Raw genomic sequence first — 22,541 nt, forward strand, 5'->3', positions numbered from 1 at the left:
TTAATGAGAACACAAAAACCTTAAATACTGTAGTATTTGTATAATCTGCATCACCTTGGCATACTAGGACTGGTTTTTCTGAGTGCCTTTAGCCAGACACTTTAGTCCTTTGCATTTGATCCTGGGAAATCTCTGTCTGGTCAAGGTCTATAATTTCCTTGTTACTTCCCCATCAGTGAAGACTATGCTGCCTGGCCAAGAGAAGAATTTTGCTCTGTCAAAGTGAAATTAAGCACACAAAGAGTTATTATATATAAGCTGCACATAGAGACCAAATTCAAACTCAATCACACAACTAAATCCCCATTCAGTGCTTTGAAAACTTACAGCTAAGTATAAAGCTAAAAATATTAGCTAACAAAGTGAGCTATCTTCCAACCACATCCTTTTGCAGAAAAACATCAATAGAAGACAAGTCTGAAAATGTGCCTTAGAGGAATTAATGAACATTTGTTTGAAATACAGCCATTTCACTTTGGGACAGGCATTTTTTTCTCCTTCTCCTTTTTTCTTCACCTTCCCTCATCTAGAGAACATATCCTGTGCTTCAGGGTATGGAAACCTGTCAAAACCACACCCATAGTCAAATCAAGTTTAACATATCTTTACAAGATATTTATAACATGCAAATATCTAGAGGCCCTGCTTCTCAGTCATGTGAAGATCTCTTAAGCTAGAGAAGGAGGGCTATTTCATGTTAGTGAGAATGTGTGATGGCAACTAGAAGCTGGTTTCACATATTATACTTGACACGTGAAGATTCAGCAACCCACATCTCCATTCCATGTGCAACAAACAAACCACACTGCAGCATGTAGAAAGAGGTGTTTGGTGAGCCCTTACAACCACATCCTTACAATCAGCCACTTCTGTCTCAGCAGGATTCTGCTTCAAGAGTCCCAGAAAAAATAATTTTACTTCACCCTTCATTAAAAAAATAGGAAACTTTTGCTTCATTCACTCCACTCTTTCTTAAGTCTCTCTGGCAGCTCAAGGAGCCTAACAAAACATTTTCTCAAGATAAAACAGATTAGCAGTAAAAATTCCACCTTCAGATTCTTAGGCATCTGCTTCCCTCACAAATTTTGTCTCTTGGCACACATCTCATTCAGAAATAAATTATTCTACTAGTTTCTTTGAAAACTTTTTCCTTCTTTGTCACTTAAGAGCAATCAGAGACAGGAATTCTCAGATTAGAGAGCTTAGAGCAGAACAGCCAAGCACAAGCTATGTCTTGGGACACTTTTGGAGCAACATCCGAAATCGCATGCGGAGTGCCCACGCCTGCAGCACCCAAACCTGCAGGGCTCTGTGTGCTAGGGCTGAGCAGCCAGTCTGCAGTGCTGAGGAGGGTCATGTCACCTGAGGGAAAAGGGCAAACAAAAGAAAACTGTTTGGCTTCATCTCAGGAGACAAACACGCATTGCAAGTTAGAGCTTTCTGGGTAGAATTCACTCCAAATTCTTTTAAACTGGAAAGTTCTAATGTCAGATAAATAAGTTCCTATGGTTCAATTGACTTTCTTCAATAAACTCTGATATCTACCTAAAAGTTGAGATATTATTTCCAAAATTATTTTCTACCTGGAGCCAGTGCATTCAGAGATAGATACAACATATACCTTGTTTCCTGACAAAGTAATACTAAGCATTTCTCAGAGTGTATGCACACAACACTACATGTCGAACAAAAAGTCAAGTCAGATGATGAACATCTTTCCGTGTTTCAAGGAACACCCCCTATTTTTGTGCTACAACAGAACTTTCAAGTAACATAGAAGGTAGAAAAGCTCATGAAGTTTACAATAAAGGCTTCTGTGAGCTAGAGGAATTTTAATTTGAAAGGGCAATTTTATCCTGTACAAAAAGTGGTACATACCTGGTAATATGCTATAAAAATTTAATAACATACTTGTGTATTTTAAAGGAAGAAGACTTATCTATGGACATGTTTTTCTGTTTAAACTACATGAGGAGAGTAAGCAATTTATTTATCCTTTAAAAAGGTGGGTTTTTTTTCAAATATCTTAATATTTGATTGAAGCAGTACTTTTACAGCAATAGCAAAAAAGTAAATTACACAAAAGTCTGGAACAAGTTCCTGTTAATCTGATAACCCATAAACTGTCCCCACTACCAAGGACTCCAATTACAATGAATAACAGAGATATTTGAGGGATTGAGGGGGGACAACATCTGTTTGATTGACATGTGCCTTTCCTGGAAAAATGCAACATATGTCCATACTCCTAAAGAGTCTGACAGCACTACTACAACCCAGTTCTTAGGAAAAAAAAAAGCATATCTTTGCTAAAACAGTTGTAGCAGTTTACCTATACATTTATACTTAAAAGCAATACTGAATCTGCATTGACTCTCTTTTCTAGTAATGTGTTAAGTCTCTGTTCACACAGCCAGTCAAATGTCATGTATGATCTTTCCCACTATTGCCATAGAAATGCTACAGGAAAGAGCACTTCTTGCTGCTTGTTGTATAAAGCCTTCTGTGTTTCATTATACGTATTATTATATGTATTATAGATGTATTATATTACTGGCAAAGCTGTTAGGTTGTTCTGTTGTTAGTATTCTACTGAGAACAAACATAACTTATCAACTGCCTGACTGCTTCTTGAGAAATAGGTATCAGTTTACCCCATTGAATTACTACACCTGTTTGAATTTTGGCCACTCCATCAGAGCAGCAAGCTAGCCTGAGGAACTTTCAACACTCAGTTTTATTAGCCTACTTGACAAAATTCTCATAGCCTTAGGAGCTTGCACAAAGTGAGAACATAAAGAAATACCAAAATAACAAAAAAAGCCTGAAAAATTACATTTTGTACTATGGCAATTGTAAACATCTACTTTTCTTCTCTCATCATTAAACTTCCTTTTCAGTATTTTGACCTTTTTTTTTTTAAATGTAAGCTCTGCAGATACTACCTGCTCAGTCCATTCAAACTCCATGAAAGAAACATAAACCTGTAATGAAAGCTATTGCTGAAACTTGATAATAGTAACTACTGATAAACATTGAATATTGCCTTTATGTACCATATGAATAAACACAAAACACCTAAAATAGTAAAACATTATATAGCTTGCTGACTGTAAGAACACCAAAGCAACAAGGAGAGAAAACAAATCATGGAGCACTTAAGAGAAAAAAAAAAAAAAAAAAAAAAAAAAGGCTGGCTCACCTTCTGTGCCATTGGGTGTCATGGAATTGTTATTTATATGGGAGTTATCAAGTTTTGGACCACTGGGGGATTCACTACTACCACTTAGTCGTCTATGTGGGCTGGCTAGATCCTGCATTTCCATAGACCTGAAAACAAGACGCAACCAGTTTTAGTGACATAAGTCAACACAGATTACAGAGGAACTGCCTTTATGAGATTCAGCCTGCTATTTACCAGCATCCTAGAAACACGTAGTAAAAAATTAACTACTACTTCCAGCTTGATCTTTTCCAGTGCTTAACTCATGTTGTAGCCCCACATGACTGGCCACCTACCGTAATTATTTTTGCAGCTTGTAACTAAACAAAACTTAAAAGATTCCAAGCGCTGCACTTTAAAAATTGATGTAATTATGTATTTTTAAAATACATACAATGATGGAATCACCAACATATGAAGACATATACTCTCTTAAAAACAAATTAACACTGATTTTACACAAGATTTACCACTCAGTGGCAATATAATGGGCCTCCAAAACAAATAAAACACTTGAAGCAATTGTGAAAACCTATCATCTACTGACAGGGAATGAGATATTCCTGATGTATGTGTTTACTCTGGCAAACTACTTAATTGTTCCTCTGTTTCCTTTGAAACAAATGCAGCATTAAAACATTATTATGTCTGCTCACTTGTTTTCTTTGTGGATTACATAAAGCGTGCCCAACTGGAAAGGGATATGACCAACATACAGTGAATCCATAGAGGCGTTAGTGTGCCTCAGCACTCTGCTGTACCTCAGCAGCTGTCGCTTGGTCAAAATGAGAAAACAGCAATTCCCATCTAAAGCAAAAATTAAATGTTTAAGCCGCACAAAAGCAGCTGAATATTTAAGATTCGTGCTTTCAAGAGCCTTATATTAAAAGGCCAATGGTCATCACCCACCATGACATATCCCTTGGTTGATGTTGGGTCTGTTGACTGCATTATTTTATCCTTCTGTTCCTTTATACCTAAAAACTTTAGATATTGGTATTTGACGTACTCATATTAAGTAATTGCTCCCAGTAGAAACTTCATAGGTTACTGTGCCCCAAGGCATTTGAACCAGTAATTTTTCAGTTTAAAAGAAATGCTTAGGCTCTTTTAAAGACTATTAAAATTATATATAAAATTACTCCTGCAGCAATGATATAAATATCCTAAGTGTCATTTCAGGTACGAAGCTTTTGTACTTCAACCCAAATTTTATCACAGGTTCTAAACATAGATCTTTCACTTAATATTTCTCTACCTAAAACAATCTACACAAAAAGAAGAAGCTGATATTACAGTGAGTTCAAAATGCCAGCATTGAATATAAACTCAAACAATTTAGTGAAAAAGTTACGTGCTCATGGTTTACAGACTTTTACGTGCACACACGTAAAAGCTACACTCCCAGCACTTACTCATCTGCTTCATGTGAGAAACAAGAATAAATATTTTACTTATCACTTGAAGTTCAAAAAACCCCCCAAAAATAGAAGGCTTGTAAAAAATTAGCAATATTCGGTCAAATCCTTACCTGCAGCTTGAGGAAACAGCAACATCTGAACTGGTTTGGGACTTCTGCACCTGTAAACCAGGGAAACAAACAGAAGCTTCTATTACTCCACTTTACTATGAGGCCTTAATTTAAAGAAAGGATATCACTACGGATGACAATTCTGTCCTTTAAACCCAAAGGGAGAGGAGGAGGGTGCGGTGCCCCTGAAAGGCATATTGTCTTTAAATTGAAGGCTCAACTGTTGTTTCCCCGGCAGGTCTCTCTCCCTCCTCCCCGCGCCAGGGGACGGCAGCCAAGTGACGGGATAGTGATTCATCAGGGGCCCGTGACAGCTGCAGAGGGGCTCACTCCTCCCTCCCCCGGCTCGCCTCGGCTCGGCTCTGCCCTGCACCCCGCCAAGGTAACCCCGCCAGCTGCTCTGCCCCGAGCCCTCAGCATCCTCCGCTCCTCTCGCCTCTTCTCATCCCTCCTTTCTCCCTCCGTCTCCACAGATCCTTGCTCTCATCAACCTTGCTGGTTTTCTTCTTCCTTTGCTCCTGGCCATCCTTCCTCTGTGCCTGGGCCACAGGGATCCACCAGTAAAGCTCGCCCCAAAGGCAAGCTGGAGATGCTGATCTTATTTTTTTGGGGGGAAGGGAAGAGAATAAGAAGCGGCAAGCCTACCTATGGTAAAGACCTTCACTATATAGCCAACAGCCTTACAGGACCATCTCCAGCCAGGTCAAATTAAAATAAAAACTCCATGCATTATTGCATAGTCTTACTCCTAAAAATTCCAGTTATTAATGAGATTTCCAATAAAATTACTTAAAATGACATTTCTGGCTAAATAAATGGGAGGAAGCTGTAGCATTTACCTCTGAGGTCACTCATGAAGAAAAGGAACCTTTTTCCACTGGGAAGCCCACCGATAATTTTTTTAGTTTAATATAATTTTTCCTTTTATAACTCAGGTGAGTAGTAGTTTTCGTATTCCATCAGAAAAATACTGTTGCTTTACTAACAAACTCTAGCCAGTAACAATCATCAGCAGGGGATAAAATTCAGGTGGAAATACACTGCTAGGCACTGTTAGCTTAAAAGCACACGAAAGCTTCTCAGGGCAAGGTATGTATCCTCTTAATGTCTGCAGTGAGGATCTTTCTTGCGCGTTTCCACTCAACCTGAACCGACATCTCTTAAATGATCACAGAGCAAAGACAAGGGAGATGAGGCATTTTAAGTGCCATAAAAATCATCCGAGCAAATCCTACTTATGTGTCTGTAGGGTGGGTTTTTTGTTATTTTTAATCACAGACAGAATTACTACTAGCAAGAGTAAACAACTGCTAGGGGCAGTCAGGCAAGGAAGAACATTACAAATGATGTCAAGAAGCATGCAATAATGCATGCTGAAAAACATCAATCTTTTTATAACTGGGTACTTAAAGTACTGCATAACACGCTTTTCAATACATCGTTGCATGCCAAATCAAACTAGACTAGCAGATACAGTCAAAACTGTGCATTTTGGTTTAAGGATTTTTTTTTTCCCTTAGTTCTTTACCCCAGAAACTGCTGCGGAGTGCCTTAGGATATGCTTCTGCTGTTACTTCTAAACACCTGGAAAAAATTATAGGTGAGAACTAAGTTTGCCTACAGAGCTATCTTCACTCCCTCTTGCACAGGACCTTTTAAAATCCATCTTTTATAATAGAAAAAACTTCCTTTTTCAAATGGATGCCTTAACTAAAAGATATTTTCCAACATGCAATACACAATTATTCATACATGATTAAAAAAAAAAAAGTAATCCTCACTATTTTGAGTACCAAATTTTTACAGAAATAGTAACAACTGTACATTTGAAAATATATATATTATATACATATGTACATGTTCATGCATGTGCATAGCAAGAAAGATCTCATTTATGTATTTGTTGGACAGGGCAAAAAAAAAATAACCAGCTAATTCAAAGTGAATTAAATATATACCTTAAATGTCCTCCAACACTCTATGATTTGTGAAAGTTCATATCCACAATTTTCATTTTCATTAGACATACTTTAGATATATTCCTTTGTGTCTCAAGGATTATTTAAACCATGTGTTGCACGTTACCAAATTTAAAAATGACTCTTTAATCAAAATAACTTTAAAACAACTAATCCTCACTTAGGCTGGTCAGCTGAATCCACAGAGTGGTCCAGGAAAAATAAATCTACTCTCAAGAATGCGAATGCAGACAACAATTAGACACAGATGTGAGTGAAATTAGTTACAGTTTACAAAATGCTACACTTCACATGCTTTCAGTTTTTTATGTGCAGTACAAAATTACAACGTAGTAAGGAACCACACTTGTGATGACCAGTTAGTTCATAGAAGAAAAACATTTCTGGGTGGTGTGTGCTTGTGCTTTCTCTCATATATTCCCATTTTGTCAACAGGTTTCTGGATAATTGAAGTTTGGCAACGTAACTCACATATCAAAAAAAAAAAAAAAAGTGGGGGGAAAAAACCCAAATGCTTTGCCTTACCCAGACAGAAATGGGTCATATTAAAAAAAAAAAAAAAAAAAAAAAAAAAAAAAAAAAGCTGTCACATCCCCTTCATACTCAGTGCTCTGCTTAAACTAAGAAAGCCTTATATGCTAAACGGCATACATGTTCTTCTTAATGCCTCAAAAACATTACTCTGTATAGTTTGATTTTTGTCAGTAACATTCACATCTTTCTCCTTAATACAGATTGCAGATTGGGCACTATGTAGTACATGGCGAGAAAAAAAAGGACAATGATACAGCAAAGCTACTTAAAATTCATCCATTTAAGAATCTTAAATCAGTAACATCAAATTCTGATTAGTTAATGAGGTCTTTTAAGTTTGCCCTTTTTTCTAATTAAATTTATAATTCTTCACAGATGTAGGTTTTGTTGATGTTCAATTTGTCTCTCTCATTTTGTTAAACCTCACATAGTACTCCACCAATCCATTGAATAGCCACATTAAATCTGTTAATACCATGCTCTTCAACCCCAGAAATTATTTCCAGAAGGCAAACTTGCTTTGAGAGATCATCAAACAAGACTTAAGGTACACATTTTATCACATTTTCCCTACCACAGAGCTCAGGATGCAGAGGAAAATTCATGACTTTTGCACTGTTTATTATACTTTGTTAAATTACAAATCAAAAGCATCTGACAGAAGATCATGTATGAAGCCAAAAAGTTAATAATGTTCTGTGAAAAGTAAACTGTAAATGGGAAGGGATTCTAAATTTCAGCAGCACAAAGCAAATAAAATGTAGTACTTGTCTAAATTACAGCTTTTCCACAGTATTTTTGCTTGCTAGGAGCAATTTTTTTAATGGCTATAATTTAAAACATTTTTCCAGCTGAAAAAAAATTTCGAAGTGAAAATAAGAATTTAACCCAGAAAACTATAGCCAGCACACACATTTTCTCTTAAAACACAGTTCTACTCTAAAGAAGAAAATTTCAAAGACAATGGCAGTTTTCAAATGAGGGTGTTCCTTCTTAGGCAAAAAAAAAAAAAATCTGTCATTTTTAGGAAGGAGTGGAGGGAGGGAGATAAAGAGACTTTTTTTCCCAACAGCACTCTTTACCTCCCTAAAAGAAGGATGCAGTCAGTATCTACCGACACAATGGCTTCAACAGCCAAAATGTTACAAAACTAAAATGCAAATTGGCTGCAGAAAGGCACCTTGCTGGCAACCCCGGAAACTTGGTAATGCTTTCACTCTTCCAATAATCATATATCGCTGGGCTCCAAGGGAGGAGGTTGGATTTTTTTTGCTAGATATTCACATCAAAGACAAATTGTACTTACTGAAGCAAAAGCAGGTAATTGCAGTTATTTAATTTTTAATTATCAGTTTAAATTCTTCTAAAGTGCTCTCCTGTGTGCTCATTTCATACACTCATGAATGAAACATTTTGAAATCCCAACACTTTCTTCCCTTTAAGAAAGAAGTACTACAATGTGACAATGCTTCTATTATGACCAGCCATGTAAGAATGTCTTTCTGCTTTTCCAAGATTTTTTTTGGCTCCTGAGAAATATTTCATACTTATTGCAATTCAAACAAAATGATTACTCATTCTTTTTTTCTCCTAAGGTGAAGCATAACTGAAGCTGTCTGTCACTGCACAGAACTGCTGAGAGGGGATGGCTGCTCATATCCAGACCCTTCCAGGCCTTGGGAAAACTCTGACAGCAGTGAGGTGCTTGGCTAAAAACTGCATGTCATGGCTTTGTGAGCAACATGAAAACGCTGTGTGCATATGTGTTTATACACCTAAAATTCTGCAATGTGTATACACACAGAAGTATGTACTTTCACACATGCATATCCATCTATACACTATTAATTTATTTGACACCTTAAACCAGTAGTTTGTGTTCTGCGAACTAGAAAATAAAATAATCTTTATACATGGTATCTAATGTTAAAAACTTCCAACGATACACTACACCACATTTCCACTTCTTATCCAAATTTCTCCCAATGCTCATTTTTAAATTTAAACAAACTACATGAAACCCACTATCATTTTATTTTCCCGGAAAGCTTTTATCTCCTCCGCTTACCTCAGTTTTGAATGTTCACGTAGAGAAGAAAGCAAAAAACACACCAAGACCAAACCACCTTCAAAGAAACATTTTAAAGCGCACTAACACCTTTACTTTTTTTCCCAGAATCAATCTTGCAGTGTAAAGGGCAGTCCTTCCTCTTGGTGTTTGAAACACCGAGAGAATGTTTGGTGGGTCTTGGTTACTCCAAAGCAAGACGTGAATTTAATGAGACTTCAGAAGGTCTCTGACTTCCTTGTTCTAAGATCCTCGTTCTAAATAAGCCACCTAAAATGTCAATAAACGTCAAATATTTCCGTTGTGTAGATGTTTATTCTGTCATCTTGAAAAGTCCTCCTGTGGGGATCTGCATGTTTTCTTTGGTGTTTGGAAAATTTAAACACATTAAGCGAAAGGATTTCCTGCTTCAGAAAGCACTGTCAAATGCCTGTCTCTGTCAGGCATTCTTCCTCCCAATTTTTTTATTATTTTTCTCACGCTCTCATGTCTCTCTCAACAAGGTCTGCTGGTTTCGGACCGTCCGCGTCTCTTTCCATCCCCACTCAACCTCTCCCCATCACGCTGCTCCTCTCTGCACAACCATTAGCGCTCGAGGAAATCAAACAGGAGAATCCCCAAACCTGGCCGATCACAATAAACAGAACCTCCTAACATCTGTTTTGCGGGAAAGCCTACAAACCCCAGCCTGAACTGCGGCCAGAATTAACCGCTGCGCCCAGTGATTTATAATTGAGCGCGGGGCGGCAGAAGGCGCGGAAAGGAAGCGCCGCCCGGGACCCCGCTCTGCTCGGCAGCCGGGACAGGGCTGCTCCCTTTCCCCCGGTGCCGTTCTCCTGTTCTCCCGGCCCGGTGTGCCCTCGCCCCGTACTCACGGTGCGGCGCGCAGCTCCGCGGTCAGAGCGCGCCTGCCATGGCGCGGCGGGGCAGAGCGCCCGGGGCCGGGGCCGGGGCCGGGGCCGGGCCGGGCAGACAAAGCGCGGCCAGGGGAGGCTGCCGGCAGCCCCGCCGTCTGTTTGCTCAGCCTGTGAGTCTGCCCAGGCACTGCCTGGGGGCACGTTGCCGCTCCCGCGCCCGCTTTCCTCCTCACTTCGCCTGCTTTTTTTTTTTTTTTTTTTTTTTTTTTTTTTTTTTTTGGTTGTTTTCTTTTTTTTCCCTTTGGGTTTTGTTTTTGTTTTCTGTAACGCAAACCGCAGCTATTCTCTCGTCCCAGCCTTATTGGTTTAAAAGCAACACAACTGCAGCCAGCGAGGCTTGCGCGGTCTGGATTCGACCCTCCCGCCGGGGCTGCCGCGCTCCGCCGCGCAAACTGCGCGCCCCCGCCGCCCCCCTGCCCTGCACCTTCCTCAGCCTCACCCCAGAAAAACTCCTGAAAATCCCTCCTCATTTACAAAGTTGAAAGTCCGTAGAAGCGTCCCCCTCCTGTGAGCTGGGTTTAAACTAAAGCCGTGCTAATAGAATAACTGGAATTACACCAACGTTATATCAATGAGAGAAGCTAAACAGGGATACTCCTAAGAGCACACAGGCAGCGTGCACGCCCGGACATGCCGTTTTGATTGGATATGTAACAGATTTGTTCTCAAATATCTGAGATTCTTGCAACCTTGTAAAGGGTCTGCTAAAACTATTTAAGCTGGCCTTCTCCAATTTAAAGGTTTTTATTAAATAAAATATCTAGGACTTATAAAATGGTTTAAACCACTTAAACCATTAAATATCTGTACGCCTAAAAGCAGTTGTAAATATAGTCAAATTTGTATTTTAATTATCGCTAATCACTTACTAAAGTTTTAAAATTTAAAACTGTATTTTAGGTTTCCATAGACCGTACAAATGTTTCCAAAGAAGGGAGAGAGGGTTGCATAGAGTTAAATTTGTGCATTAAGTAACCCTAGCTTTTACCAATCAATAGGTAATTAAGTAATTTAATTAGTAAGCCATTAAACTGAAATGGGTTTATGATGCTTTTCTATTACAGAACTTTTAGTTGCTCATAATAAAAAAACCAAACCCCTTACTCTTTTAAAAATACATACATTATGTTAAAAAACATTATAACATACATAGTAACGAAATTTGACCAGCATTCTCCAGAGCATTTCCACTATGCAGACAGTATCTTTCACTTCATGTAACACTAATTTTTTCTATACTTTTTTCCAGTGCGCGTAATCCAAATATGATGAGGAAAACAGCGTAACGATTTGTAGTACCAAAAAAGAAGTCCTAATACCACGCCGGGTCTTAAGTACTAAATTTTAAAAACCCAAAACAAAACCAAAAATCAACAACCTCCCCGCAAGTTTATACTGTATAAACAGATTGAAACAAAACGTTTTTTTCTCTATACAAAAACCTGTGGTTATTCACTGTGAATATATCCTTACCTTCAATTAACTAATCTGTGAATGAAAGCAATACTTCTAGAGGAGAAATATCTTCTGGCTACTACATCCCAGTAAGTGAGACATTATTTTGTAGCAAGTACATTGGGAATACTTGAGGGAAGCAGATCGGTTTGCAAAGCTACAAGTCAACCTCGAGCAGAGAACGCACCTAGGATTTCATTTTGTTTAGCGGAGAAAAGGGATCTTGGGACAGTCACACACCATATATGGGAACCCAGGTCAAAATAAGCAGCTTTCGATTGGGCCTGTCTGCGTAGCCAGTACAAACACAATCCCATCACTTCTTCAGAGTCACAAACCACATCTCACACCGAGAAAACTATTTATCGTGTTCTATATTAAACTGTGAAAGGAATACGAATTAGTTATTATGGAGTCATGCAGTTTTATCAGGTAAAAGTCACTGAAACCTTGAAACATAAGGCTATGCAATCATTCTGAACTATATGCTTTTTTGGAACAGCCACCATCTTCTGGAAAATGCTTACCACTGAATTCTTTACCAGTGTTAGTAAGATTATTTTTTAAAAGCCCTATCCAATCAGATATAAAGACACGCTTTGCTTCACTGGCTGTAGGAGCTACATCCATTAAATGAATAATATCAGGCACACACTTTAATAAAGCAGAAGCTCTTTTTTTTTTTCTAGAAGAACTCAAAAAATATCATGCTGTTGTGAGGGACAACCTAACACTGGAAAATGTAACTCAAAACCCTTTCTCAAAAACAGTGATACTTAAATGATGATATGGAAATAAAAAAAATATTTTAAAAGAAGACTGTGACTTCAATGATGCATGCAAATTTTAGTATAAATCTATTTCGTTCCATTATTGAAAAAAAAAACCCCAAATAACGCAAATGTATTAATAAATTTTAGTAGTATTTTAAATGTAAAGATTACTGAAACAGGTTTATTGTTGTTTATTTTGTAGTCCCTACTGGGAGTTATATCTAAGTAATAACTTCAGGAGTGTGCCCAGTCTCTGTATTTAATTAAAATAAGACAGATCCCCACACACACGTACAGAGCTTGATGATGTGAGGATAAACATGGGATAAATTACACAGAGGCTAAGATGATCAGAAAAAGGGTGTTGACGATGCAGTGCAAGAAAAGAATCAGCTTTGAATTTTTAATCTCTTCTGTAATATGGCATGTAGGCAGTATGGGAACTGAAGCCATATAAATGATCTAGATGGGGGATATGAGATAAAGTAGGGTCCTCTGTGTTTATACAGCCATTAAACAGTGCCTTAAAGTTCTTTATCTGATGTCTGAAGACTGGACTTCAGATTAGTGTATATCATTACCCCGTGATAGGGTCTAACCTATGAACTTATCCTACAGCTGATACTGTGGACCAGATCCTCATTTGGTTTAAGTGAGTGCAGTTCTTTTTATTTCAATAGGTAATCTAATTATGACAGCTGAGTACTGCACCGATTTGAAACCTACTTGAAAGAGGTTTGTTCACTTATCTTCTGGGGTTTGTTCTTCCCAGTAACTGCATACCAAATCAGTGCAGGGTGGGTTTTTGGTCACTGGCACCCAACATCATTTTCAAACCACAATTGCACTAACACTGGGTTTGGAACAGATATTTCAGTGGGATTTGCATATGTTTACATCATGTCTAAATTTGCCCTGATTCTGCATTCCCATTAATGCAGCTGGCATCTCAAGAGTCCTAAGAAGTAAAGGACCAGGTCTATTACGTAACATCAAATGCACAACAAGCTACTGGGTATATTATTACAACCATTACTCATGCAATATGGTTTTAACTTCATATGCAGTGTCACACACTTGTTTTAGCACAAGTAAAATGGGCCCATCTGGAACACAACATTTATTGGGCGCTTAGGTGCCACGATTACAGATGTTCTGGTAATTAACAAAAATTAGATGTAAGATGGATATGGAACAGTGGGATGATCATATGTTTGTCTCCAAGTAGGAAATACGACTGAAATAGTTAATATCAGAAAAAGGCCTAGGAAGACCACACTTCACTAAAGCAAAAGATGTATCCCATTGCTCCTGAAACCACCGCCTGGCTCTTCCCATAAACAACTGCAGTGCAACGTCAGAACCCTCTGAAGCAGCAATATCCCTCCTATGCCTCCATACAAGTTTTATCTTACACGTAGCAGCTGTTGCCTAGAGACATCCCTGGCTGGAACAGAAGTTTGCAGCATTTGACAGGAGCCCATATTGTCTCATGCTACTCATATGAGCAAAAGTAGAAAGACCTTGGTAAATACAAATAGTAAAAACACCAGAAGTCAACCATTTAAAGTGTTCTGTCCAGAAAATATCAGTGTGACTGCGACTAACAATTTAATGATATTCTTTCAAGACATATTGGATAAAATTAATACTGGATGAAGGTCTGTGCATAATGTGTTATAAGAAAAGTTATGTGCTGTTAACCATCATCCTTAGCCAAAACACGCATGAACTGCTGGCCCTAGTTTGCTAGTTTTGCTAGTTTGCATGCAATTGTAGTTGTTTTCAATCCATTACTTCAGTACAAATTACAGAACTATTTAATATAATTTAAAATAGGAAATAGTAATCTTTATTAATCTCAAGTAGATGTTGCTTTAGCTTTTTGAATGAATGCATTACTTACATTTGATTCTGAAATAGTTGACAGCTATGATATAAACAAATGCAGATTGTCCACAGAAGTGTTCAAAGTCGATTTTGAACCTTAGCATGGCTATTTGGCTTTCTCCAAAGTGAAAGTATGCTTGTTTTTTCAGTAGGTTTCTTGCATCTTAAAAGCATTATATGTTAAAGGGAGGAAAAAATAGTCTGTGTGTGTATATATATATATCTTATTTTTTTTCACAAGCACCTGTAATGTAAATTATATATATACTCAGTACTCTAAATGCAAAATACAAAAGTAGTTTGTCAGGGTGAAGGAAAGGTTTCCTAGATGAACTTAAATCTTACATGTATCCAATACTATAATTTCCCTTTGGATATTTTTAAACACCCTGCATTACTTGTCTCTTCTAGAAATCTCATGAAGGGAATGATTGGCACACAAAAATATTGAAAAGCTTTGGTTTCCAGATCATCTGAAGTAGATGCTCCACCCAAATGTGATGGCTTTTCCCTAAAGACTGAGACACCAGGTCTGTGACATCCTGAGGGCAGAGCTTTGAGATCTACTCCAGGTTTAAGAGTTATGTAGCTTTTCCAACTACAAGTCTTCATTTTAGCAATGTCTTAGCTATTAAATTGAACTACAGAAAATTACTTTCCATTTTTCAATAAAGTTCAAGAGTTTTACAGGGGAACTTTTAATACTGTCTACAGTACCTAAGAATCAATGGAGTGTTATTTTTATTTGTTGCACAAAAACCTCTGCTCAAAACACACATAAACATGTAACTATTTATAAAAGAAGTCCTGCTGAAGACAACATAGATGTGTCTGAAGAAAGTTATTTGAAGAATTATCTGTTTACAAGATAGGGGGTGAAATGGAAGGAGTAAATTGTAATCTGTGAGCTTCCCTAGGAATGAGCTAATTTTTCTAATTGACTTTCAGGCTTTTATTCCAGCATAACTGTATAAAATTTGAAAATAATCATCCTTTGCTGTGATATATGAATAATAATTTGCTTATAAAAATGAACAAGTCAAATCAAATGCACCACTGATGATGAGAAGCAGCTTGCTAGCATTCTAACAGGTGATAAAAAGCTATAATCAGTAGTTCCTCGGAAGACTGGGTTGCAGGAAGAACACACTACAAATGAGAGATTACCAGTGAGCTGACAAAATAATCAAGCCCTGTTGTTCTGTAAAGACTATAAAACACATCATTTCACACACATGCCATTTTTCCATAGTTCATCCTCCCACAACTGTTTAGGCCTTCCTCATCTTTCATTTAGTGCTACTAGAATAAAGGTAGAACTTACAAACCATTGCAATTTTTTTTTTCACAGCAGTAACTTACATTTTTGGCAGTGACATGAATACAGTGCACTGTATGACATGAGTCAGCTCAGTAATCTTAGACTGTCTTTTCTCCAACTTTTTCCCACTAACATGAACAAAACCAGTTTTGTCAGCACCTCCTATAAGGTGAAAAGGAAGATGGAAAATTCATCTTTGTTTTTCAGCTCTAAATAAAATCATACTCAGAATACTTTACTCTGCAAGAAAAAGATGCTTGTTCACTAACCACAGAAACAATAGGTTTATTTGTTGCAAATTCCATTTTGTTATTATTTCCTAAATGCATTCAGTATTTTTTTTTCCTGAGTGTTATTCATGTCACTGTTCAACAGTAGATGGAGCAGTGGATCATTACTGTATTTTAGTTATTTGTGCCAATTATTACATAATTTTTCAGCTACTGACATATAAGGCTGCACAAAACCACCAAAAATATTATATAGAGAAGATAATTACTGATTAAAGCATTTAGAATTAGAAAGAAAATTGAAAGAACAGGAACCCAGGCTTACTTTGACAAATTATTAAGACAAACCTGCATTTGTGACTTATATAAGTGACTCATAAACACACATTCAAATTATGAACCTTGCATTAGTTGAATACAGTAAATATGTTCATCCTTTGAATCATTCAGTCATACAAATTTTTCTTATGGTGATCTGGAGCAGTGAAATATCTTCTAAAAGTGACATGTGGAAATAATCCCCATTGTGGGCATTACAGGACAAAGTGGAAGGACAAAGTGGAAAGAAGGACAAAGACAAGGACAAAGTGGAAGTCTAAGTAAAAATAGTCCTGTGATTTATTTTATACTTGCAATGAGATTTTTCCCAGAAATTGCTTTTAAGTAATTTAACACATTAAATTCTTCTTAACCTTATAGTAATTATACCATGACCATCATTTGTTCAGCAGAAGCTACATTCTCACCTATGTGTAATCATCTAAAATTAAGCATTTAGTCAAAGGTGATCACCCAAACCCTTATCCTCAGGGGAGAGAGAGAGACACTTCCAGTCGATGCAAGGGACCCATTTTTGAGGTGTCCCCTCCCTGTAGACACAATGATGGACTTAAGCTACTCTCAGGTTTTGATGGCTACAGCTGCCCCAAGAATCTGGACTTTGTTGAACCCAGCAGCATCGTTTCCCTTAGAATCAATTGGGTCTCAATAGTAATTGTATTCACAGAAGTTTCAAAATAGAGGATTCAGCTCTATTTTGAAACTTCATATAATTACTGACTCAGACTGCCAATATTTGTTGTTACAAATCAAGGCCAGAGGAAAACTTCTCAGATGGCTTCAAAGACCCAGTTCTCATCTCCAAGCCCAGCTCCCTCCCCCGCTTCCTTCCAGCAGCATTAACTTTTTCTCTGCAATCTCACAAAAAGGAAAAAGAGTAACCTCTAAAGCTGTTTTAGACTGAAGGTCAGAATTCAAAGGATTGGTAACTTTATCCAGGGAGCCTTGCAATCACATTGCTATTGGAAACACACCCAGAAGCACCAGCACTCGAGATGTTTTTATTAAGCAATGTCAATAGGTACGAAATTTGAAGGTTGGTTTGTTGGGGTTTTTTTTCCATAGCGTAAGGTTTATCAAGACTCATATTTGCAGGATATCAAATTGCTTTCTGCCACTGAATTTTAGTTTAACCTTCTCTCAGGTAAGGAAACTGGGCTCTGTGTTACATGCTAATGAAAACAGCAGCTTTGGTTTGTTTATCTAAATACTTAAAGAGAGGCACCTCTTGCAGCCAAAATGTAAACAAAGCTTAAACTCTTTTTACTGCTTGGATACTTCCAGGCTGCTAATACGGATTTTTTTTTTTTTTTTAATTAAGGGCATTATACAGATTTTCTACATATATATCCTGCTTGAAAATCTCCCTTTCTGAAGAATTACTTAATTCTTAAACCAATTATTCATAATTGCACTTACACTTTAAGCCCACAAACACAAGGTGACAGATCCTTTTCAAACCTGGGCTCAAGGAGAAAAAAAAAAAATCACAGAGAGCAGTCAGAATTTTTTTCCCTGCAAACCTGTCACTAATTTAGAAGGAAATAGGTATCAAGAAATTTTCACAAGAATTAAAAATGAGCAAAATTGTGATTCCAGTATCTAAAAAAAACAAATCCTTGCCCTTGCCTCCCTGTCTTGTACTACATCTGCATGCCCAAAAGAGTGAAGCATTCATATCCACCCAAGCGATTCACCCGAGGAAGTCCTGAAAATACACCTTTAGGGATGCCTTGCCTTCCACAACACAGGAATCTCCATACGGAACCACCTCCATTGAACAATGTTGTTAAACTGGGCACAGACAAATGAAAATGCATCTTGCACTGGATGCCAGTTTATGAGCTGAGAGAGACAGCATGGGTGCTGCACACTGGGCAGAGGCAGAATACTCTTCTTGCAGTGGTACCTGAAAAATGCAATATCTTGAAGATACTTGAAACAAAGTTGAGTAACCTGGTTTTATCTCTTGTAATTTGATTTTTAAAAAAATGCAATCTATCTACTATCTGTATATGGAATGTGCTGAGTGCAACTCAGAAATGCTTATTGGTCTTTGGTGAATCTAATGCCACTGTAATTACCAGCAGGGTATTTTTTGTAACCAGGCTGATTTTTAATAGCTCTTTTGGAAAGCACAAAAGCCTAAATTAGGGACACCTTGGAAAATTTAGTAGCCTGAAAATGAATTAGTTTGAAATATACTCCACCAATGTACTCCACTGTAGATGATTGGTTATTGAAAAAAACCCAAATTAAACTGCTGGAGGCTTTATGCTGCATGTGATGCCTTATGGTGCCTGGAACACAAGGGCTTCATTGCCCTGGCTGAGGACACCTTCTGTTCCACCAAGCCTCAATGGGCTTTGGCCAAACACTGAAGCATCCCCAGCCCCTGCAGCCACTGATAAAGTGCCTACCCAGCCCTCAAGCATCCAGAATGAAGGCTCTCCCTCCTGAGCCCTTATCTGTATCTAGAATGGTTTTGAATTCAGAAATAGTCTCAGGAACTGTGTGGTGGTCTCAGGAACAGATGAAAATGGGAAATCCAAGGGATGGAGAGTGGCTGCCCCTCAGCTGGCTCTTGTTCCTCTGTGAAACCCAAAAAAGCTGAAGAAGAAAACACTCTTAATATCTTCACCTCCAAAATACCATAAAATATTGTGTATGCATCTCTAAAGCTTGAATTCAAACAGAATCACCATCACAGTAATTTGCCTCAGACATATCTGGTATACCAAGCACGGCAGGAGGCTTATACAAATCTTTCTCTACTAGCTGATGAATTACAGCATTTGCCTCTCGTTTTTCTGGTCAGTAAGTAAATAACAGTATATTCAGCATGCATCCTAAAGCAGCAACTTTATCAGTTGTCCTTCTGACCTCAAGAGGGCTATGTGCTGCTGGCTGCAGCCTATCTTCACAGTCCAGGTTGCTGGAAACAGGTCTAGTTATCTCTTCGTGTTTGGATGCATTGCAGTTCCCCAAGACACCAGTTCCTCAAAATTTGAATGGGTACAATAAAATGACTTGAAATGAATGACAATGAGAAAATAGCTGTAAGTTAATATGCAGTAAAAATGTTTCCTATTAATTTAGTAAGAGAAGTGGACTTTAGAGACCCTGAATAAGAGGTCTGAAGAATTCTGTTTACATTTGGTTTAGAAATTCACAACTATGAATAAAAATCCAATAAATTACAGAGATTTAAGAGATTGGCTTGATACACTGATTTGCTAAATCTTTACATTCACCTAAGCTTGCTTGTAACTTTGCAAGACGTAAGTTTCTCTGATTTAATAAAACTGCACTACACAGCTCAGGGATACCTGCTAAATTTCCAAATTTAGTGCTGTTTAAGCATGTGTAGCTTTTCTCTTGCTAGAAAGATCCATGGATAATACAGACAAATCTTCCCTCAAATAACTGAGAACTAATAGTTATGCAAAGTATTTGCAATCAGAAAGCAGTGATGTCACCTAACAGTCAATAAACATGAAAGTACACAGGCAGACATCAGTGGAAATGTGATAACAAAATAAATAATAAAAATAGTGATACCCAGACTTTATAAGATTTCCACACAGACATTGTTGCTCAAGGGAGTGACATTTAATATCTCCTTTAGCATATGACAATGTGTCTCTTTCCTTCAATCCCAGAAGAACTAATAAACCATGGCATCCTTCTCTACTGAACATCAAATGCCATGCTATCCAAACGAACATCTCTGTAGGGTTGGTTCTACTGAAAGAAGTAAATCCAGTAAATTTTAATCATTTGAATTGATCTTTGGTTAGCTCCATGATTTGAAAATCCCAAAGAATGTACTTCTGAAATGTGCAAATGAATTCACAAAGTAGAAATCAAACAAAGAAAAAAAAATCCTGATTCCTCCAAGTCTAAAAAACATAAATACTGATTTATCATTTAAAATTTATTTGGTTTCCTCACCTGCCAGCAATTACAACTCTAACTTCATTAGCTGAATACTGCTTTCCAATCATCTTTTCATAACTGAACTCTGAATGACTGTTTCATTTCTTCACTCCTGATCACTTTATCTGATTATTTCTCCATTTACATAATTCCTTGCTAGCACTGGAAATTACTTTTCTGAAAACATTTATCAGAGAAGTCAACACACTGTCCAAAAGGCCAGTGTCTCGCCCTTAACCTCATTACAAATGCCTTCCCCCGGAGTTCTCCCACATAGGGGTGACTGCCCTAAGGCGTGTCAGACTCTTATCTCCCTCCTCTTTACTCTGAAGACAAGAGAAAGGAGTGGATGTATTTATTAGATCACTTCTGTGTTCACTCTATCATCTCTCTTAATCTGAACCCCTGAAGAAAGAATCAGTGATATTCTGAATTATGTTGGCAGTGAGGACACTCCTGTGGCACCACGAGCTGGATGGCTCAAGGTTTTGCTCTCCAGCTGTTCATGAGCTGTCAGCAAAAGCTGAGAATGCCCACATTCACCTTGCACGATTTTCCACCTCTCACAATTTACTGTTTCATTACTCAATATACAAAGTTTGCCTTTCTCTACACAAGCCAGTTAAACTCTCCTTCTATGAGGGAATACCCACACTTATTTGCCAGGGGAATTTATTCTCTTAGGTATTCTATAGGATCAAGAAGGTGTTCGCGTTTTGTTTGTGACAGGTAGAGAGGATCACTCTCTCTGATACTGATCAATCTGTTATATATTTCTCCTTACCCTTCTAACCATTCCTACACCACATCTTGCTAGGAAGGGTGTAAGACTCTTGGTCCTGCTGGAGATGTGATTGTTTATTTTTTGAGTTTGGGGTCTTGGGAGGAATTTTGTTGCTTCATAACTTCAGCAGCTGAGTTAAAGCTGTGTTACATGGAGAGAAAGCAAAACATTTATTTTCTCTGATCTTTTGCATCCAGCATTCAGTCTATACGGCAGAGAAGTTAAGATGAACTGACAAGGCCCATGACAGACTAATTGGTGAGGGAACCATTTGGCGGAAGATTGCTGCTTGGTTTGACAAGACTTAAAATGTGAAAACCACTTGGTAGACAGGGAAAGCTGCAGAATATCTACTTTTCATGCCAGGTTTTTTAAGCATTATATTGATCCAGAATTATTCTCATTTTACAGATACTGTAATTTTTTGACCTGCTGCATCTCTCCTGGGAAAGCCAAGGTGGTACAATAATATACTAACAGCTGAAATTAGTTCTGTGGCTCTTGAGTTTTGGAGGGGATGCAGACACCATATGATATTTGTTCCCGGACATAACCACTTCATCTTTCATTCTTTCCCTGAGCTGAACTGACAATCAGAAACCACAAGCCTTGCTTTGGATTTATGATGTTGAATTAAAGCCCAGTGGATAATAAAATTAACACCATTCATGACTTAATTAATGATAAGCACCATGTGTCTTTTGCTAAGCCAGCAGTAACTGGACACAGGACACAATGAACAGAGAGGTTCTGAAGCAAATGCAGAGGCCTTTCCTTTTACCTCCTTCACCTTCATATCATCCTTCAGTGCAGCTACAATCTTCAGAACACAAAGAATTAGTTTCACCCAATATTGAGATCAAATTAAGACTGTGGATACATTATCAGAAGGTTGTTTGATGTCTGGTGATCTGATTGACATAAATGTCTCCTCTAGAGTGATGCAATAATCTGTATTCTTGAGGGGGTTTATATATACACGGGAGTAAAGATTTAAAATATATTTGCTAAATGTGCAAGCAAGTTTAGCAACTTCATTAGAAAGTAAATTAAAAAATATTTCCTTTCTAAATAATTGCTGAAACAGTTTTCTTTTGTGTTTAGCTACTTCATTCACATATATTTTTTATTTTGGACAAAAGTGGAGTTTATGTCAATAATTAAAACCATGCAAAATTATGTGATCACTTTGTATTTACACTGGCTTTTGCTTCATTGCCTGCATATGATTCTGATTGCATAAAAACACCCAGGGAAATTTTCAAAGTGGCGCATAGAGACTACACTATGCAGTTCCTATTAATTCGAATAAGTCACATGGTTATGTTCTCACATTCTATTTTGAAAATTTCCCTCCTGCTTTCCACCATCTAAAATAACTGTCTAATTCTGGGTATGCACTGTCTGCATCTCCCACTCTGCGATCTATAAATACAGAAGGGACATAGAGTCTTTTCCTACAGATACTTCAGGATGCTCCATTAGCATTTTATACTCAGAAGAAAAAGTCTCCAGCCTAATGAGAGTTACTCTATTCCTCGTGCTGCTCCTAATCCTC

The 22,541-nt window shown here is 37.7% G+C and overlaps 1 protein-coding gene across 5 annotated transcripts in view; it reads right to left on the reverse strand.

Annotated features, from left to right (window-relative positions):
- EYA1 (EYA transcriptional coactivator and phosphatase 1) overlaps window positions 1-22,541 on the reverse strand; it is a 157,669-nt gene that overhangs the window by 78,835 nt on the left and 56,293 nt on the right. For 2 of the 5 annotated variants that reach the window (XM_083858706.1, XM_083858705.1), the window contains exons 3-5: window positions 4,755-4,804; window positions 3,203-3,330; window positions 1,300-1,362 (exon numbers count right to left, since the gene is read on the reverse strand). In XM_083858706.1, the coding sequence (XP_083714832.1) occupies window positions 1,300-1,362; window positions 3,203-3,330; window positions 4,755-4,804 (241 nt within the window). Of the gene's footprint in view, window positions 1-1,299; window positions 1,363-3,202; window positions 3,331-4,754; window positions 4,805-11,725; window positions 11,753-22,541 lie in introns of those variants that run through there. The other 3 variants (XM_083858708.1, XM_083858707.1, XM_083858709.1) reach the window with 2 other exon arrangements.

This window comes from Zosterops lateralis (assembly GCF_965231275.1).
Source record: "Zosterops lateralis genome assembly, chromosome: 1".
Taxonomy (NCBI): domain Eukaryota; kingdom Metazoa; phylum Chordata; class Aves; order Passeriformes; family Zosteropidae; genus Zosterops; species Zosterops lateralis.